This window comes from Cebus imitator, unplaced genomic scaffold, assembly GCF_001604975.1.
Source record: "Cebus imitator isolate Cc_AM_T3 unplaced genomic scaffold, Cebus_imitator-1.0 Scaffold117, whole genome shotgun sequence".
NCBI lineage: Eukaryota > Metazoa > Chordata > Mammalia > Primates > Cebidae > Cebus > Cebus imitator.
The window spans coordinates 5747526-5768588 of NW_016107432.1; the positions used below are offsets into that span (position 1 = coordinate 5747526).

The window sequence follows — 21063 nt, forward strand, 5'->3', positions numbered from 1 at the left end:
TCCACCATCCACTCATCCATCCCCATCCACCCATCCATCCATCATCCACCCACCCTACATCCATCCACCATCCATCCATCCACCATCCACCATCCATCCATCCACCATCCACCCATCCACCCATCCACCCATCCATCCCCATCCACCCATCCATCCATCTATCATCCATCCACCCTACATCCATCCACCATCCATCCATCCACCATCCACCATCCATCCATCCATCTATCCATCCACCCTACATCCATCCACCATCCACCCATCCACCATCCACCACCCATCCATCTATCCACCCACCCATCCATCCATTCATCCACCCATCCTACACCCATCCACCATCCAACCCCATCCACCCACCCACCCTACACCCATCCACTATCCATCCCCATCCACTCATCCACCCATCCATCCATCCACCCACCCTACATCCATCCACCATCCAACCCCATCCACCCATCCATCCATCTATCCACCCACCCATCCATCCCCATCCATCCATTCATCCATCCATCCATCATCTATACAACTATCCATTCATTCATGTGTCCATCCCTCCTTACCCATCCATCCATCTACCCACCCATCCTCAATCTATTCATTCAACTAATATTTTCAGCCAGACAATTTAGATTAAAATGGTGAAAAAGACCAGACACCTTCCCTGCCTTCAAGGAGCTTGCCCCAAGTGTGTATATTGGGTATAGACAATAATCAAATGATTGCACAAATATATAGTTGCCTGACATGGTTTGGCTCTGTGTCCCACCCAAATCTCATCTCAAATTGTAATCCCCACGCATGGAAGGAGGAACCTGGTGGGAGGTGATTGGCTCACAGGGGCAGTTTCCCCCACGCTGTTCGATAGTGAGTGACTTCTCATGAGATCTGATGGTTTAAAAGTATTTTTGAGTTCCCAACCTGTGCTCTCTCTCTCCTGATGTCTGGTGAAGATGATGCCTGCTTCCCCTTCCCCTTCCACCATGATTAAGTTTCCTGAGGCCTCCCCACCCATGCAGAGCTTTGAGTCAATTAAACCTCTTTCTTTGTAAATCAGTCTCAGGTAGTTCCTTACAGCAATGTGGATATGGACTAACAGATACCCATGGTGATCAGTGTTGAGAAAGAGAAGTACAGGAGCACAGAAGAGTGTAAAATGCTGGGGCCCACGTGGCCTAGGGTGCACAGGGAAGGCTGCTGATGTGGGCAGCTTCTGTTTGCCCTCCAGGTTCATGCTGGCTCTTTCCAACCCTTCTCTGACCCTGGGAGCTGACCTATGTAGACAGATCCACCCCTTGCTGGTCCTGAGACTGACCTTCTTCCTCTAGCCTCTGGTTGGAGTCAGCCTGTGGGAAGCCTCAGTGCACTGGAGAGAGACAGGCATGTGCTATTCCTCTTGTTACCCGACTGTTCAGCCCAGTTTGGCTCAGTTGTTCTACCCAGAGCCAGGCCTCCTACTGGAACCCTTCCCGCAACTGTGGAGCCCACACGTCCTATTGGACAGAGGTGCTAGGTTCAGAGTGGCCCCCAAAAGGTATCCATGTCCTAATCCTTGGAACCTGTAGCCACTACCTCACAGGGCAGGAAGGGAGCCTGCAGATGGGATCGTTGAGGTCTCCAGATGTGAAGATCACCCAGGCTATCTGCATGGGCCCCAAACAAAATCCCCTGAGTCCTTACAGAAAGCAGGGGCAGAGGGAGATTCACACACACACACACACACACACACACACACACACATGCTCACACATGCACTCACCCACACACTCATGCACACTCACACAAACACCCACACATGCTCACACAGGCTCTCACCCACACACACTCATGTACACTCCTACAAATACCCACACATGCTCGAATAGGCTGTCACACTCACACATACCCACACCTTGACATGCTAACATACAGTTTCACACTTGCAAATACCCACACACTGGCAGGCTCTCACACATGCACACACCCATCCACGCCCCCATACACTCACATGCATTTTCACACTCATACATGCTCACAGCCACACTCACATGCACACATTCTCACACTCAAACACACCCACACACTCACACCCTCACATACACTTTCATGAACACAATCACCCTCTTATGTCCACACACATTCTCACACTCAAATACACCCTCACACCCACGCTCTCACAAACAACTTCACCCACATACATACCCACACTCACATACTTTCACACCCACACCCACATACACACATTCACACTCACACCCACACTCACACACTCTCACACTCAGACACACCCACATACCCACAAATTCACACTTTCATGCACACACCCACACCTTCACATACACTTTCATTCACACAATCACCCTCATACCCACACACTCACATTGACACACTCAAATACACCCTCACACCCATGCTCTCACACTCAAACACAACCTCACCCACACACATACCCACTCACACTTTCACACCCACAGCCACATACACTCATACACACATTCACACTCAGTCTCACACCCACACCCATGAACACATATGTGAACACACATTCATATCCACACCTCACATACACATATACACACATTCACATTCAAACACATTCACATTCACACATTCACACACATTCACCCACAGTCACACACATTTACACTAACTCCCACCACCTACAAACCGACACCTTCACACCCACCTACACACATGTTCACACCCACCACACATACCCATTCACACTCACCCACTCACAATGGCACACCCATGCACTCACACACGCACGCACACACTCACGCAGTAGGCAGTGTGGAGATGGGGCAGAGGGAGGTGTGAGGCCGCCCTGAAGGAGATACTGGCAGCTGCGGACAGCTGGAAGAGGCAGGTCGGACTCCTCCCTAGAGCCCAGGGGAGCGTACCCCGCTGACACCTTGATCACCCCAGCGACGCTGGTTTTGGACTGTGGGCCTCCAGAACTGTGAGAGAGTAAGTTTCTGTTGCTCTAAGCCAGCAGCCTGTGGCCATTTGTTCCCACGGCTGTAAGGAAGGAACAAAGCCCTCCCAGCCTCAGAACCCAGGTGGGTACCCCCCACAGATGCAGCCCAGTGCTCCCCACCAGGCTGGCCCCCCGCTCTTCCACTCTCCCGGGGACAGGGCCTCAGTTCTCTGCTGAGCCCCATGGACACAGCTCCCAGAGGAAGGGATGCTGATTTGGGGTCTGAAGAACAGCCACCACCCTTGGTGAGGGTAGAAGAGCATTCCGGGCTAAGGGAAAGGCCCCGTGAGGCCTGGTGAGGGTGTGGGAAATGTTCCAGAAGTGCAGAAAGGCCTTGTGGCTGGCGGGCAGAGAGGGATGGCGACGGGCATGATCCTCATCACCTGCCACTCACTGGCTCCTCTCCAACCCCTGAGCCCCGTGCTCCGCCCACCACCACTTCATTCAGCTCCCACGGCACAGCCAAGCAGGCGAGGTCCCTCAAGCTTGCACCAAGGAGGACGATGGTCCAGCGTCCCAGCCGGCAGCCCCGGGAGGCTCCTCCTCAACCAGCCCAGAGGCTCCGGGTCACATGTGCTCCAAGCGGGCGGAGCGGACCCTAGCCCCACAGACCACGCGAGGGGCACCCGCACATCTTACCTTGCTCTCCTTTGTGTAGGCGAGGATCTTGTCTTCCTCCTTGGGATGGAAAATCAGAGTTTCCACGAAGAAGGGAATGGGCTGCTTCTGAAAGGTGGCGCCTTCGTCCGCGCTGAGGAATAGGCTCTGGTCCCGGTCACTGAGTGAGGAGCTGACAAGGATGACCTGAAACACAAAGGGGGTTGTGAGGCCTGGGCAGGGTGTGCCTCCCCCAACCACTGACACCAGGGAAGAGTGCCCAGAAGTGGCAGCCCATCCCCAGCCTGGCGGGCTCAGCCTAACTGTAGCCATCCATTCACGGGGTGCCTGGGCTGGCCCTCACCCCTGCCACCAGGGAGGAGATGTCAAGAAATGGCAGGTCCACCCCCAACCTGGCCGGCTCAGTGCCAATCACAGACATTCATTCACTCATTCATCTATTCATTCATGGGGTGTCTGGGCCTGGTTTCACACACCAGGGAGGGGTGCCTAGAAATGGCAGGTCTACTCCCAACTCAGCCGGCTCAGCCTAACTGTAGCCATACATTCATGCATTCATTCATTCACTAATTCATTCATAAGTGCCTGGGCTGGGCTCCCCCACACATCAGAGAGAGGGTACCACAGAAATGGTAGGTCCCACCCAAACCCAGCCAGCTCAGTGCTAATCATAGCCATTCATTCATTCATGGAGTGCAGGGCACTGTTCTGGATGCTGAGGCTCCACTGTAAATGCAGGGTTCATGGCCTCTGCCCCGAATATGAATCCATTCCAGAGAGCCAAGGCAGGTGGACACTCAGGGACCCTGTCTACAGCTCTGTTTCAGGGACAGCTGCTCCAAAGCAGGACCAGGATAGATGGGGAGGGAGTGACTGGGTGGGGCCCACCACCTCCAGCAGAGGGGAACGCTGAGCAGGGGTCCCCGGGGAACTCAGAGGCAGGCCCGAGGGGCTGATGTAGGGATGGAGAGGGGAGGCAGACATGGGGCTGCAGCAGCAGCCAGGGGTCAGGCCCGCCAGGCCTCAGACAGAGGTACAGAAAGATTCGTCAACATCCCTACCCCCCGTACCTGTGACTGTGATCTCACTTGGAAATAGGGTCTTTGGAGATGTGGCTAAGCATCTCAGGATGAAGCCACCTGGATGTGGGGTAGACCCTACATTCAATGACTGGTGTCCTTATAAGGAGAGGGAAGGTGGGGATGCAGAGAGAAGGCGACACACAGGCAGAGGCAGAGATGGGGGACGCATCTGAGGTCACCGCGGCTGTGAATTGCCAGTGGCACAGAAACCTGGGAGTGGTACAGAAAGGAGAGTCCCTCTGAGCCCCTAGAAGGAACCGGCCCGGCCGACATGTTGGACTCCCAGCCTCCAGACTGTGAGGGGATACATGGCTGCTATTTTCAGCCCCCACGTGTGTGGGTCTTTGCCACGGCAGCCCCAGCAAACACACCCAAGAGCTTCTGCTATGTGGGGCAGAAGGTCTCCAGGGAGGTGGGAGGAAGGGAGGGGGTGGCCTCGTTTAGGTTTTCAAAGGGGCCACACAGGGGTAGGTCATTTAGGAGGAGATCCCCTTATCCCGGCTGGATTTGGTGGCTTGGTGAGATTCGGGATGTCGCATCTCTACATTAGGAATGACAGAGCCCCAGACACTCATGGGGGCCCTGGGTCCACTTTGTTTTGCAATTGGCAGGCAAGGCAGCAGATAAAACTTACCTGACGTCACACAGCCATGGAATTTGAACCAGGTTACCCAGAGACTCAGTGTGCACCCCTCGCTCCAACCCTGCAAGCATGCAGTGTCTATTCATTCATTCCCTCATTCAACAAACATGTGGAGTCCTGGCCTACACAGGCATTGGGGCCTGCAGGGATCGGGGTGAGGCAGGAGAACAGCTGTGGCTGTCCTGGACATGGTTCTCGTCCTAACAGGGGACCCAAAGCAAGTCCCAAAGGAGGTCTCCCTCTGGAGTCAAGCGTTTGACTACACAGCCCTGTCCTTAACCACATGCTGCAGGGTGCGCCCATGTAGGGTGGGGCATTGAAGCTGGGCCTCACGCTGGGCTGGGTGGGACCAGTCCTGCCAAAGATGAGCACAGCTTTCCTGGGAAGGACAGTGGGCAATGGCACGAGGCGGCTATGGTGGCCTTCCCAGACCGCAAAGTATCTCCAGAAGACAATTAAGCTCACGGAGCAAAAATCAATAGGCTGCACGCAGCACGTGCCTTTAAGTGAATGAACGGTGATTCCATAGATTCCTTCCAGGGAAAGCTTCATCAGCTTCCCAGCTAAGGTCATTAATCTCCATCAGCACAAAACCCTGCCCTCCCAGCACACCAGGGCCTGACAGAGAACGACGTGGCCTCCGTGGAGAGCGATTCCTTGGACGACTTTCGTCCCTGAAATGGGGACGTGGTGTATGCTCAGAGCTGTGCCTCTTGGGGTGGCTTATCCATAGGAAAACTTACGAGGAGGAGCTGAGGGCTGGTTGGGGGTACGTTCCATTACATCATAATGTTGGCAAAGAACACGTAACCGCTGGGGAGCTTCTGTGCTCACGAATGAAAAGATGGTGCAAAATGGCAAGGAAGCACCCTACTGCACACACCACACGGACACAACGGGAAAGCCGTCTGTTACAACTCTGTTGGTGACAAGCGACTGGAGAAGTAGGTATGACTTTATCAAGGGGAGATGCCCAGAAAAAAGAACGGAAGGCAGCTTGGCCGGACGTAAGAGCGATTGGTCTGAAGTGGCGGAGCTAGCAGGACTTTACTTTTTTACTTTGATAGAATAGTTTCAGATTTACAGAAAAGTTGCAGATAGCCCAGGGAGTTCCCTCTGGATGGGGACCATGAGGCACAGGGAGGTCACACGGACGGTCAGGACGCAGCCGAGGTCGGGAGCTGAGTATCTGATTCCAGAGCCCTGTTATCTGCCACGCTCTGCAGGGTGCCCCCACGCAGGACGGGGCATTTTAGCTGAGCCTCACGGTTCCTGTCTACGCCACACCCTGCTCCCTTGTTATTAGCACCTTGCATCAGCCTGGGACATGCACCACACGAGAACGCCAGCATTGGCACGTCCATGTTCTCCAAATACCACACTCTGTCCAGATTCCTCAGAATTCCTTTTTCCTGTTCCAGGACACCACCAGGACACCCCAGCTCATCTTAAGCTGGGACAGTCTGGGGACTTTCCTTGTGCCGGACGACCTTTCGAGCTCGGAGGAGGGCTGGCCAGGCACACTGGAGGATGTCTCTCAATGTGGGTTTGTCTGATGTTTTTCTGGGCATCAGCTGGGGTTGGGGGTTCTTGGGAGGGGGCCGCAGGGATGAGTGAGATGCCTCACGCTGGGCCTGGCCATCAGCAGACTCGCCACTGATGGCGCCTCTCTTCCCAGCCTGGGTCCTGTGTGTCAGGCTCTCCCTGGTGGAGCCACACTCTTCTCCTTTCCACACCGTCCTCTAGGAAGGAAGTCACCACGCGCAGTCCACGCTTGAGAGGTGGAAGTTACCCCCCACCGCGAGCATGGAAGAGCCACATCGACAATTTGGAATTCTTTAGCGTGGGAGAGGTTTGTCTCTTCCCCTCTGATTTACTCATTCAATCATGTATTTGTATTACTGTGAGCTCGTGAATATTTGACACTGTAGTTGTAATTGGAGACTGTTCTGAAATTTTGTTGCTCAAGTAGCTCCAGCTCTGGCCCCGGGGAGCCCCATCAGCTGCGCCTTGCGTCCCTGTGGCATGCCCCCATCATCCTTCTCCTTCCCAAGGTTCTTCTTCTTATTCTTATGTTTTTTTTGAAACAGAGTCTCACTTTGTTGCCCAGGCTGGAGTGCAGTGGTGCGATCTCAGCTCACTGCAGCCTCCACCTCCCAGGTTCAAGCAATTCTCTTGCCTCAGCCTCCTGAGTAGCTGGGATTACAGCTACCCACCAACACACCTGGCTAATTTTTGCATTTTTAGTAGAGACAGGGTTTCACCATGTTGCCCAGGCTGGTCTCAAACTCCTGACCTTAGGCTATTCAGCTGTCTTGGCCTCCCAAAGTGCTGGGATGATAGGCATGAGCCACGGTGCCCGGCTTGACCCTCCCAAGGTTCTGCACACACTGCACGTGGGTTCCCCGGATAAGTCCTCAGGCTCATGCATCAGCCATTAAACTTTGACCCACACATCTGGCTCCATCTATGCCATTTGCTCAGGGAAGCCCAAATTCCCCTCATTAAAGCACTTTCCCCGTGATACAGTTTTCCAAATGTTCTAACCAGGCAACTATGTGTCCGCCCTCCTAATTGGCCTACGTGCCATTTTTGTACCTTGAGAAAACACAGGGCTGACACGGAGGTGGCCGTGACTCCTGCCTGATGGACAAGTGAATGAATGCATGCAGGAACAAGCGAATGAATGATGCCCACTCAGTCTGCGAAGTCCTAAGGGAATTGTTTGTTTGCTTTTCAGGTTTGGGAGGAAAACAATATGAACATTTAAGTAGCCTGGAGAGCAAAACTCATAGAAAAAACTCCTCCACCTATTCGTCTTCACCACTTAAAGTTTTGCACATGAATGAAGGCTTGTTCGTTCATTCATTCATTCATTCATTCATTCTTCTACATTGCAAAACCACATGGTCCAAGCAAGAATTTAGGTAAACACAGGACTCTGCGGGAGCACAGAAGAGGCAAAATAGCACCCAGGTGCTGGGCAGGTACAAAGGCAGGTAGGAGGGCTTCCTGGAAGTGGTGACACCCAGATGAGCCTTGAAGAATGGATGGAAAATTGACTGGTAGATCTGGGGGACGGGGCTTCAGGCAGAGAAGACAGCATGACCCTCAAGGCAAGCAGGCTGGGGTCCCTGCCCTGCCTCTCCTCCAGCCTCACCTCCCACCCCCCAGGCTCCTGGCATCACAGCCATGGCAAACTCCTTGTGTGCCTTCAGTTGGTGGAGGCCGTTTGCATCCCGATGACCACCTGCGCGTGTACTATTCCCTCTGGGTGGAATGCATGGTGGGACCAAGACACCCCACCCCTGCCACTGGTGACTCATAGCCAAACCTTCAATTTTCAAAGTGACATAAAATCTACGTGTGATCAGATCAAAATAGCTTCTTCCAAATTTTCTGAACAACCTCAACAAACCTGAATGTTTCTCATTCATATATATGAGCCTGTTTTGATGCTGGGATGCTCTTCCCCCTGTTATCTGCTCATCGAGCACCCTGTTCTGCAAGGCTCATTTCAAAGGTCACCTCTTCCAAGAAGCCCTCTATGATTGGGAGTTATTCCACTCCTTCCTCTGCCCCCTCCAGCATCTTGTGCACACATAGGCTACAGCCTGGTGGCCCTGGTGTCATCCTGGTGGGTCCGTTTCTGTGGCCAGCCTCCCAGCCTGGCAGTGCTCATGTCTTCTTCACTGCCATTTCCCCAGGACTGTGGTCCCAATGAATGGGCTTCGGCGTTATTCACACACAGCCTGTGGGGGCTCTGGGTGCAGGGCTCACTTCTCCATCACAGCCCCTTTTTGCACAGTCTGCACCCTCCATTCGGCCCAGGCTCTGCAGGTGGTGCCACGGAGGTGAGAGGAGAAGAGCTTGGGGAAGTGACTCCAACCTGGGTCCCGGCCATCTGGGCCCGGCTATTTTTGGTGCAGAGTCGGTGAGCCGGGAAAGATAGGGAGAGGAAAGTGCTGACAGGAAGGGATTATTGGAGCAAAGAAAACAAATCAATTAGCACCGTGCCAGGCGGAGCTGGCAGTTGCTCCTCCAAATCGGGAACCAGCCTCTATTTTAAAGGGTGTATTTTTACCGCTTACTATTCTGGGGGAGACATATGTACCTGCACTGGGTTCTGGGGGCCCAGGAGGCTGGGTTTTTGGAATCAGAGGCGACATTCTAAAATACGGTGAAGAGAAATGCTTGGCAGATTCAATTGACTAACAGCCAGCGATTTGAAGTGGGAGTCTGAGAAATGGGCGCACAGTGCATGGGGCCCTGCACATGGTCGGGGCAGATACAAGGTCAGGGAGTCCTCTATTTTGTTAAATACTCACAGCATACCTGCTAGGTGGGTGCGACTATCCCCATTTCTCAGATGGGAAAACAGGCCAGAGAGCCTGTCTTCCCCGTGGTAGATGCACAGCCTTTCCGCTGACGTCTGTGTCACCTCTACAAACACTGCGGTCAACGGTACCCTTACTTGCACCTGCCCAGAAGGCAGCTGGCCGGCACTGCATCCCAGCGACACAGGCTTGGAAGAGTCTAGAGAGATCCCTCCTGCCCCCCAAAACTGGCAGTGGCTTCCAGAAATCTGCAGGGCAGGTCTGTCCAGGGCTTTCGAGATGGATTTCCTACCCTGTGAAGAGGGAAGGTGAGGCTGGGAGGGAGGGGGTCCTATTCCTTCTTCCCTCTCGGCCCCTCAGCCCATTCTGGAGGGGCTGACTGACTCATTCAGCCCATATGTGCAGATCCCCGGGCTGGGAGCTGAAATCCATGGGATTCCTGCCCCCCTGGGGGGTCACAGCAGACAGGAAGATCACCGAGTAGGTCTGAGAGGTGTACTCATCAGGGCAGCCCTGAGCAGGGAGGGCCCCTTACCCAGCCTGGACCAAAGTGGAGGAGTTGCCACCCATCAGGAGCGTTTCTGCAGATGACACAGCTCACATGGGGTGGGCCAGAGTTGACTCTGCAAAAAGATGCCCCAGAGAGACCAAAGGCAGGCCCTGGGAGACACTGAGCTGGCCCTGCCATCCCCTCCCTGCCAGGCCAGGAGATCCATCTGAAGTGGAGGCCTGGACGCCCCTCTCCGGCTCTTCACAATGAGTCTATACCTCCCGGCCTCCCTGGCCTGCATCCCAGCTGGCCTCTTGCGTGAACCAGCGTGTCAGAACCACCCCTGTGATCCAGCCCTGCAGGAGCCGGCTACGGCCCTGCCCTGGCCTGCAGGACGCTGCTGAGCCCCCTTCCCTGGCCCGCGCTATTTTCCTGCTGCAGGGCTTCCAACCCAGCTCCTCCAAAAGGTGGTGCCAACGTCCCAGTCTGCCTGGCAGCAAAGCTCATCATACCCCAATCTCAAGTCTCCAAGTTAAAAAAAAAAAAGGAAAACAAACAGCATCCAGAAAGCACTTGTGGCCCCTGCTGGAGCTCTGGCCCACACTCGGCTCTGCAGACCTCTGGTTTCCATTCACAAATCTCTGTCCCGGGGAGGCTGCTTTTCGTCTGCGCTTTACCAAGTTTAGCCTCAAGGATTGGTGTCACGTGGATTTGCCTTTCTATTTCTAACCCCATTGCCCAGTCTACTCCTGGCCCAGCTCAGGGTACAGACAACTTGGCTTTGCCGCTGAGCGAGGCAAACAGTGGAGGTGAAAATATACTGCAGCCTCCACCCCCGGATCTGAAATTAGAATCTTCCCAGAGTGTCTCATCCAAGCCTGTGTGAGTCACAATGGGCAGAAAGCGTTCTCCCTCCCGGTGCTTCCCCTGCAGCTGAATGCACGAGGCTCGCTGAACGTTCAGCACACACTCCATCAACTAGCTGGTGATTTAGGAGAAAGTCACCCCCACGATGGCCATGTTCGGGGGACCCTCATTGCTGCAGAGGTCCCAGGATGCAGAGTCCGACTCAGATGTGGCCTTGGGCAAGTTCCTTTCCTCACTTTTAACTCGGAGATAATAATCTCCTCTGTGCTGAGGTTTCCAATGAGGCAAACCATTTGCAAGTGTCATAGAACTATGAGGGGTCTTCATTCTTTTTGTTGCTTTCTTCAGTTAGAAAGAAAGATCTATTCTTGGAGAAATCACAGGTGGTCTGCAGGTTCATTCCTGCTGGGGCCCTTCACAGTCTCCCAGGCACTCCTGGGGTTCAAGACTCACTCCCAGGCTTCCCTGCAGACGTGGCTCCCATGCATTATGAGTTAGAACAGTCCTGGGCTGTGTCCAGGTCCCAAGGCTCACCACACCCTCACAGTCTGTATATGAATGGGTCTCACTTTGCCGGATGCCCTTGGCCAACTTCTGACAGCCTGCAGGGCAGGGCGCAGGGGGACATGCCGGTGGCTGGGGGTGAAGCGGAGGCTGTGGTGGTTAACCAGGTGAGATAACCTGGTGATCTGGCCTTGAGCAGAGGTAGTGAAACTGGAGGGGAGAGGTAGTAAGCAGAACTCAAGGTCACCTTGGAGTTGCAGTTCAGAGGCTTTGCTGGGAAATAAATAAAATGGGGAAATACGAGAGCACACTAAGTTTCAGGCTTGGGTCAAAAGGCAGCTGACGGTGCTTCGCAGAGATGGGGATACAGGAGGAAGAACTGGTGAGGGAAACGAAGCTGAGGTCAGTGTGAGCTGCTGAGGTTCCTGAGGTACACCTGGGTGGAGGAAGGGGAGGGGTTTGATAAGTGAGGCTGGGCTGGAGAGGACGTTTGCACGGTGGGAAAGACATTTGGAAGCTCCATGCACAGACTCCTGGGGGAGGGTCCTGTGGATCAGCTCACCCAGACATGGTGGGAAGTGAGGAAAAGAGCTGGCCTTGGATGGAGACCAGAGGGACCCTGCAGAGATCAGCCGGTAGGGAGTGAGGAGGGGGTGCCGCTGAAGAGGAGTGAGGGGCCCCGGCAGGCTGAGGGGGAGAGCTCAGCCTTCCCACCTCCGGACTCTCACCTCCTCCCTCCCTCACCTCTCAGCCGGGCCTGCCTGCCTCAGCCTCTCTGACTTCTTTCACACCCATGTTTCTTTCCTACCCGTGGTCCCTCTCACGTGGCTCTGGCCACCCTGGCCTCAGGCTGGCTCTCTGTTCTGGCTCTGGAGAGCCCCTTCCCCGAGGGTGTGTAGCTGGCTCCTTCTTTTCAAAAATTTATTTTTATTTGTATGAATATTACTTCTAATGGACCAATCATAACTGTATACATGTGTGGGTACAATGTGCTCTTTTGATATATGTGTGTGTATATACACACACGATGCACAACATGCAATGATTAAATGAAGCTAATCAACACAGCTGTCACCTCACCCACTTATTTTCCGAGATGAGACATTTGAGATTTCAAAACAGCAAGGGAAGCGAACTCCAAATGACCTGCTCCTCCTAACCCGCAGCGGGCAGCGCCAAGGCCACCGCCTCAGAGGCCCTTCCTGAGCGCACCCTCTAAATGGGCCCTGACTCTAGGTCATTCTTTTTTCTGAAAACATCCTTTTAGATTATTATTTTTCATGGTGGTAAAACAGACACAACGTAAAATGTCCCAAGTAGCACATGGATGAGTGGCGCTAGGCATCCAGGCTGCCATGCACTCATCACCACCATCCTTCTCTGCAGCTTTGCCATTGCCCCAAACTGCTGCTTCAGCTGCAGGAAGCCCAGCCCCCCACCCCCTCCCTTTGTGGTATTGTGTCCCCTTCCTGGCCCATCCCCTCATGAGGCTGCGTGGTCAAGGGGTCGGGGACAGGGTTGTCTTGTTCACTGCTGAATCCCGAGCCCCACCTGGCACGGAGTCAGCGCTCAGGCCATGGGTTCAGTGCTGCTGAACACACTGACGGGATGTATTTCACTCTCATGTCGGGCAGACTTTTAACATTTAAGGGAGGCGTTTCCTTGCTCTGTTCTGCTCTGTTCTGTCTGTTCTATTCTGTCTGTTCTGTGTGTTGATGTCTCAGCCCTTCTCAGCCCCACCTGAAGCCCAGGAGCCTGGAAGCCTGGAGACAACATACCCCCCCGACGCTGCTCCCTTAGACTCTGACCCCAAGCTGCCTTCACATGAGTGCTGACAGGCACAAAAGTGGAGACGCCTTGTTCTCCAGCACCTGCTGCAGGCAGGCCCAGGGCTGTGCCAGGGTCTCCAGCATCCTCCCCAGGGCTGTGCCAGGGTCTCCAGCACCCTCCCCAGGGCTGTGCCAGGGTCTCCAGCACCCTCCCCAGGCCCACCCGCTTGGGTGCAGCAGGAGCTGAGGACTGGCAGCTTTCTCAAGGTTCCGGCATACCCGACCTCCTGCTATTTCCAGTGGCTTCTGTCACATTCACTCCCATCTACTGTGTAAAGAGGTCCCCACGTCCTTGTATCAAACCCCTTCCTCCTCCAGATACTGAAAGTGGTTTCTAACCAAGGCCTGTGAACTCCTGGATCTAGAACTATTTTACCAAATAAATACCAACTGTTTATCTTTTCTTCTCCCTTTCCTGCCTGCCTCCCTCCCTCCCTCCCTCCCTCCCTCCCTCCCTTCTTCCTTTCTTCCTTCCCTCCTTCATTTATCCCACCCCTCCATCTGTCCTTCCATGCATCCATCCACTGGGGAGGGACTGTAAGGTCTCACAAGCTGATCTGAAACCTTCTCTTGTGTGGACCAGGCCATGCCTTCACGCCGGCCTGCCCAAGGCCTCGGGACTGCCTAACCTCTTCCCTGCCAAGACCCAGGGATTTTGCTAAGACACTTTGCGTGGCTCCTCAGCCAACTGAGGCACATCAAGAGTTAACAAGAACTTTGCCTCTCAAATAAAAGCTCTCGGCCAAATAGGAATTGGGGCAGGGCCAAGTAGAGAGACCTGTTGGCATCATGGTTCCTAAAAGAGATTTGCTCAACTGGGTGGGCAAGGGCCCCATTCACCCCCCACAGCGTGGGACTTCATGCACGATTCTGAGAAACATGTTGGGAGCCAAGCAGACTGATGCCAGGGCTTGGGCAGGCAGTGTCACCCACCCATCCCGTGTAGGAATATGTAAGTCCTGGCATTCTCAGCAGGACACCTCCCACTGTCCTCTGCTTAGCGGAGGGAATTTTAAAAAACCCACGAAGAGTCTGGGTGCAGTGGCAGACACTTGTAATCCCAGCATTTTGAGAGGCCGAGGTGGGTGGATCGCTTGAGTCTAGGAGTTTGAGACCAGCCTGGGCAACAAGGTGAAACCCTGTCTCTCCAAGTATAGAAAAATTAGCCAGACATGGTGGCACGCACCTGTCATCCCAGCTACTTTGTGGGGGTGGGGGTCGCGGTGCTGAGGCAGGAGGATCTCTTGAGCCTGGGAGGCAGAGGTTGTACTGAGCTGAGATTGTGCCGCTGGACTGCGCTACAGAGCTAGACCAAGTCTCAAAAAACAAATAAATGAATGAATACAAAATAAAATCCTACAAAGGACAAAAGTCAAGAGAATCATTTTCACTGAGGATGATGGGGGAATAGCACCACACTGGGGACGCGAGCTCCTCATTCACTGAGCCAGCACATACGACAGCACCAGGGACTGTTAGCTGTTGGGCTAGGAGGGTGGGCGGGGTGGCACGGGATGAAACCTCCCTCCCGTGGGCTTACAGCTGAGTGCAGAAGACATGGAGGAAGACAAACGCAGGAATATGATTGTTTCAGAGGGTGGTGAGTGCCGCGAACAAGAGAAAATCAGGTAATTAAATGAGTAATGTGCATATGTCTTTACATACATGCGTTCATACATAAATACATGCACACATATGACACACACAGATATATGCAAGTGCTATAGGAAGGGATGTCCATACACATGAACGAATCCGCAGAGACAGGCGTGAAGCAGGCCACAAGGTGAACAGCACTGTTTCTGGGTGAGGAGATGACGGTGCTTTTTTCTTTCTTTGGAGAATATTTCTGGCTACATTGCTTAGTCTGTGCCCCATGGCCCAGTGTGAAACATCTGTGGAATGACTGAACACATTTGCGCAAGTCACTATTTTTAAATGAATGTCTTTCATTTGTAATTAGGAAAAAAACCAATAAATAATATACTTTTATGAAAGAGGAATGTGTTTGTAAGCAAAAGCCTGAGACAGTCTGCCAGGAAGACACTTGTGAAACACTACGGTTTACTGCTGGGTCTTCTAGGAATGGCCAGCTTTCCATACTTTATTTATTTATTCATTTATTTATTTATTCCTTTAGAGACAGGGTCTTGCTTTGTCACCCAGGCTGGAGTGCAGCGGTCTGATCTCAGCTCACTGCGGCCTCTGCCTCCCAGACTTAAGACATCCTCCCTCCTCAGCCTTCCAAATAGCCGGGAGCCACCATGTCTGGCTAATTTTGTTTAATTTTTTTGTAGAGATGGGATCTCCCTCTATTGCCCAGGCTGGTCTTGAACTCTTGGGCCCAAACAATCTGCCTGCCTTGGCCTCAGACAGTGCTGGGATCGCAGACGTGAGCCGCCGTGCCTGGTCTCTCAGTACTTTTAATCCAACTGTCTTTCTTTTCCTCCCTTCTTCCCTCCTCTCTCCGTTCCCTCTTTCCTGCCTCTCTAACTTCTTCCTTCCCTCCCTCCCTTTCTTCCTCTCTCCTTCCTTCATCCCACCCCTCCATCGTCTTTCCATCACCCATCCCTCCATCCACTCAGGAGTGACCATAAGGGCTCATGAAGAGAGGACAGTCCCTGCTGTGGCTACCTGCTGTAACCATCTCCATGCAACCCAGCTCCTGTGCCCACCTCCTTGGCATGGGTGCCAGTGGCTTCTGGCTCCCAGGTTTGTCTCTGCTTGGACTTGAACTCCTTCTAGTGGGGTGAGAGACATCGACCGTGTGCCTGGCTCTGTGCTAGGCACCTGCCCCCACAAGGCCTCATTTTATCCTCACAACAGCTACGTGTGGGAGACGTTCTAGTCTGTCTTTGATAGACAAAGAAACAGAAGCTGGGAGTGGTGAAGTGACCCACTTGTGACCACACAACGTGTGAGCCACGTGCTGGCATGAGATGCAGTTCTGTCTGCCTCGGAGCCGTCTCCTGCCTCTGCACCGAGACTTGAGCTGACAAGCATCCAATGTAATTTAGTAAAACACCCACTCAAACACGATTACAGAATTGACTGTCAGGAAAGGGCTGGTTCCATTTTAATTACTGGCCTGACAATTGCTGAAATGCCAAGAAACATCCTTGACAACATTTGTAAATTTAATGGCAAGGCAAACCCTTTCTCTTTGGCCAGAAGGCTGACTTGGAAAATCTTAGGTTTGGTCGATAATAACTAAATAAGGCAAACACATTCCAGGCATATAAACATAACTCATCGTCGATACTTTGTAGCCTTGATTTATGAATCATCTTGCATGTAGCATTTGTGAGATGAGAACCCCCGCCATCCTCCTTCCTCCTCCCTGATCACTGCTGGTCTCTGTTCTCTTAAGGGGCTTTGCACCGAGGCTCTGGAGTGAAGACAGTTTAATCGTGTTTTGTTTGCCTGTCTGAAGACATTTTGCAGACAATGCTAAAAGTCTGTTTGCTTGGGCAGAGCGCCGTAGACGGCTAATTCTCTGGAGTGACGGTGTTTCAGAAGATTGTCTTTTATCAGGACGGTTGCATTAACTATGTACGGTTGGATGTGTGAACAATTTGTTCATTTATCTGGCCCCTAATTGAACAGTGGAAGGCAAGGGAATGTATCTCGGTAGCTTTGTGTTAGGCCTTTTCAGCGGCGATGCTGGCAGCCTCCTGGGCAAAGATGACAGCTTTCAGAAATAACCGTGGAGTCTCCTAAGACTTTCTCTTCAAATATTTGTGATGAGAAGCCAAGATAGCATGGTGGCTGCTGGTCAAATTGGTTAAGATCTTGCATCAGCTTCAACTAGAAGCTGCTCTTAATGGTTTCTTAGCATTTCCTTATCGTTCCCATGAAGCTGATGTCTGAAGCCAAAAAGCGAGTCAAGGTCCACACTGAATGGCCAAGGTCACGGTCATCCATTTAGGGACCATTGGTATTCCGTGTCACAGGCTCCAGTAAGGACAGAGCTGAAAGGCCCATCATTGTACCCTCCTCTTATTTGGGTGAGGAAGCTACGCTTCTGTCTGGAGAAGCCCCGCTCAAGGTCTGTAGGTGATATTGGCTTCAATCACAACTGGCATGAATGAAGAACTTCTGTAGGGCATAGAGTAGACAGCAATACTGGCAACAAATAATTGTGCAGAGGATTTATTTATGCCGGGCACTGGACCATATGCTTTCTTCATATTTTCAGCCACCACTGATGAGGTAGCTGTTATTATTATCCTTCTTGAATGGCCCCAAGTGAGTCCTAGAGAGGGTGGTCACCACCCAGTGACATAGCGGTTCACGGGGTGGAGCCCTGACCACCACTGCGGAGGTGGATATGGGACACACGCCGCTCTTCCCCCTCTTGACTTCTGCATCCGCTGAACCTGTGTGAACCAGGGCTGGGGGTGGAGCCAGGAGCAACCTAGTCATGTTTGGCTCCACGGAGCACACAGTCCAGTGAACAGACAAGGATCGATGAAGCATGTAAGCGGCAGTTACGCTCCCCAGCAAGGCCTCATCACTGAACAAGAAGGGAAGTGAGGAAAGACCACAGAGGCAGCAAGGTGGGCAGGTGGCCCATCCAGCTGGAAGGGGACGAGGAAGCCGTGGATGGGGAGGAGGAGATGGCCGCAGGAGATGTAGAAAAGGCAGAGGGAGCCGGGCTGGATGCCACGTTCAGAAGGTCCCCGGCTACTACCTTCAGCGACTGGGGGAAAAGCAGGGAACCAAGGAGATCTCCTGCCTTCCTCGTGGCTGACAAGAGACTGAGAAGTGGTCCAAGAGGTAGGAGTAAGGCCAGAGGGCACAGTGCTGCAGAAGTCATGGGCCAGCCACTGACAGCTCAAGCATGGTGAGCTATGAAAGCCCCAGTGACGGACAAAGATGGGCTGCTGGCGTCTCTGAGTGCCACTGACTGTCGATGGTGGGAAATGGATGTCCCCAGGTACCAGTAATTGCCAGGCAGGGATATTGGTGTCTCCCCAAGGTACCATTGATTGTGGAAGGTGGGGCATCAATGTCTCTGAGTGTCACTGATGGTGAAAGGCAGGGCATTGATGTGTCTGAGCACTGTGGATTGTTAGCATTGGGGTATCTGTGTTCCAGGGCACACATCTGCAGATGCAGGGAGGGGTGTGGGGTGCCGGGAGGGAGTGGGAGAGGAAGGCTTCAGAACCCAGGAAAGACCCCTGTGCCCCTGGTTCCCGAGCACCAGCGCAGGGGTGAGGGTCCCTCGGAAGGGATGGGGTGGGAGGTAGCGCCATCTTCCGTCCTTCATCTGTCCTCTAACCCTATGCCATGGGTCATCAGTCAGTCCTAGCCTCTCCACTCCTCAGTGGCCAGGAATGGCTCTGGGGTCTGGGCAGGGCTGACCCCGGAGCAGGCGCGTCGTGAGCAGAGGGTGAGGTGAGCAAAGGCACGGCGGGAAAGATGCATGTCTATTTTCTCAAGTCATTCTCCTCCTGCCCACCACAGACGAAGGATGATTTAATTACAGTTCTGGGGAAAGAGCTCTGGAGTGGGAAATTTCCCAGGGGCTCTCGGTAAGCTCGTGGAGGCTAATGTGACCCGAAGCTCTGGTTTCCGTGAGAACCATCAGTGCTGGCGCTTCCAGGCCCAGAAGAACGGACATCCGTCCTGTATGAAGCCTCCTGGGACCCCATGCCTGAACACTCACGATGGAGGCCGGCCGAGCCCTCTCCCACAGGCAAAGAGCAAGGTGGACAGGGAAGGCGGGGCCGTGCAGTCCAGCCCCTGCCTGGGACTTCAGACACAGTGACACCTGGAAGCAGGAGGCAGAGCAGAGGGGCAGGCGGGACCAGTACTCCTCCTGAGGCTGGAGTCACTGCAGTCATGCCCTGGCCTCTCTGCTTGGATACCTCCAGTGGCAAGAGGCTCCCTACCTTGCTGCCCGTGCAAGTGTTTTCTTTATGACAAGCTCAGGCCGCAAGGCACAGAGGACAAGACTTCAGAACCCTGCAAACTGCAACGAACGCTGCTCATGCGAGACAGCGGCGAGACCGCCAGTCAGTTCTGTGGTCTCTGGGAGCCTCCATCCCGCCCCTTTTAAAGTGGCCACCCTCCTCCTTCTTGCTCCCTCTCTTCCTTCCCCCCAAGCTATAGGTTGGAGTAGGGGCTGGGTGAGGGGAGGAGGAGGCGCCTCGGGCCTGCCGAAGAGCACAGGGGTCCTGGCTGTTCTTCGGCTGCTCTGTGCCATCTCCCCCAAGAGGAGGACATGGGTATTTCCAGGCCTTACTCAGATGAGAATGTCATTAAGATCACACACCCGGATATCAGTCCCGATACTGCCGATTGATAACGCAGCACTGCTGTGACAGGCCTGGCAGTGATCCTCCCGAGCGTCACAGCTGGGCAGCAGCAGCAGCAGCAGGCTCTTGCCAGGCCGGATGCCGCCCCAGAGGCCAGGCTGCCGCCAGCCCTGCTTTCCAGAGAGGTGACTCTCTCACCCAGAGGTCACCTGGCTCAGACAGAGGCAAGCTGGTGACAGGGAAGCCCGGTGGACGGCGTGTCCACCCCAGCCGGTCCACAGCCCCGGCAGCCTGACTTGGATCAGATTTATTGATTGGGTTTCTGTGTAGGATTTCATTCAGCAAAAGCGTTTTCATGTTTTAAAAACATGTTTCACCATGTTTGACTGTAAAAATAAAGCAAGGTAATGTGAGTCCTAGGGTGGCGTGGGGGTTGGAACTTGGGAAGGGAGGGTAAGGAAAAATGTTCCTGAGGCAGAAAAGGCTCCTAGGCTCAGGGGAGGAGGGAATGTGCTGGGGAGAACGGCAGCATGCACAAAGGTCCTGGGGCACCAAGCTTGGCGTTTGGAGGAACCACAGGAGTCCCGAAGCCGGAGGCGTAAAGGGGCAAGAGGAACATGGTGGAAGTGGAGAGGCAGGCAGGGTGCAGGCCTGGGAGCCCAGTGTGGAGCCGATTGCTATGTAGGATGGGGAACCTTTGCGGGCCTCAAGCGGAGGAGATGCGACCTGATTTTCCTGGCAAACACCCCAAAGAATCAGCACGGAGGGCAGACAGAGGGGCGGGGGTCACAGCCGAAGCCCTGGAAGATGGGCATGGCTTGGGCCCTAGGTTGAAAAGTGGACGAGGGTCTCGTGGTTTGGAGAACTCACTTTGCAGCACAGAACTCACTGGTACATCTGAGATGGGGTGAGGGGATAGAGGGGAAAGGATGACCCTTGAGCTTCTAGCACAAGGGGGATGGGCCCATTTCCTGAGAGGAGCCTGCAGAGGAGGCTTCCGTGAAGCAGGTGGAAGAGTTCTGACAGCAACGTGATGGATCCGGGATGCCTGTCAGCCCTCCAAGAGGGTGACATGGGGCAGGAGGAGCTCTGAGCTTGGACTTTGGTTGGGGCATCAGGGCTGGGGGCTGGTGGGGGTACAGACACAATATCTAAAGTCGTGACATTCGGTAGGATCATGGAGGAAGAAGGAAAAACTGAGGGATGGGCGGGCATCCCACTCCTGACTACAAATCCCAGAGAAAAGCCCCAGCTGGAAGGTGAGGCAGAGCTGGGGTGCCACAGCTAGGCGGCTCAGAGGAAGCGCGCTTCTCCCCGCTTCTCCCCCTTTCTCAGATGGGGAAACTGAGCTCCAAAGACACCAAGGCTTCTTCCTAGAAACACAGCCCATGAGGGGCAAGCCAGATTCTGAGCTTCAGGGTTTTGAACTTGAACTAAAGGTTGCTCAGAATGTCTGACCCTTCTTCCACATGGC

At 53.7% G+C, this 21063-nt stretch overlaps 1 protein-coding gene across 7 annotated transcripts in view; it reads right to left on the reverse strand.

Annotated features, from left to right (window-relative positions):
• SORCS2 (sortilin related VPS10 domain containing receptor 2) overlaps positions 1-21063 on the reverse strand; it is a 561689-nt gene that overhangs the window by 110272 nt on the left and 430354 nt on the right. For all 7 annotated transcript variants that reach the window (XM_017539090.2, XM_017539091.2, XM_017539089.2 and 4 more), the window contains exon 4: positions 3596-3760. In XM_017539090.2, the coding sequence (XP_017394579.1) occupies positions 3596-3760 (165 nt within the window). The remainder of the gene's footprint in view (positions 1-3595; positions 3761-21063) is intronic.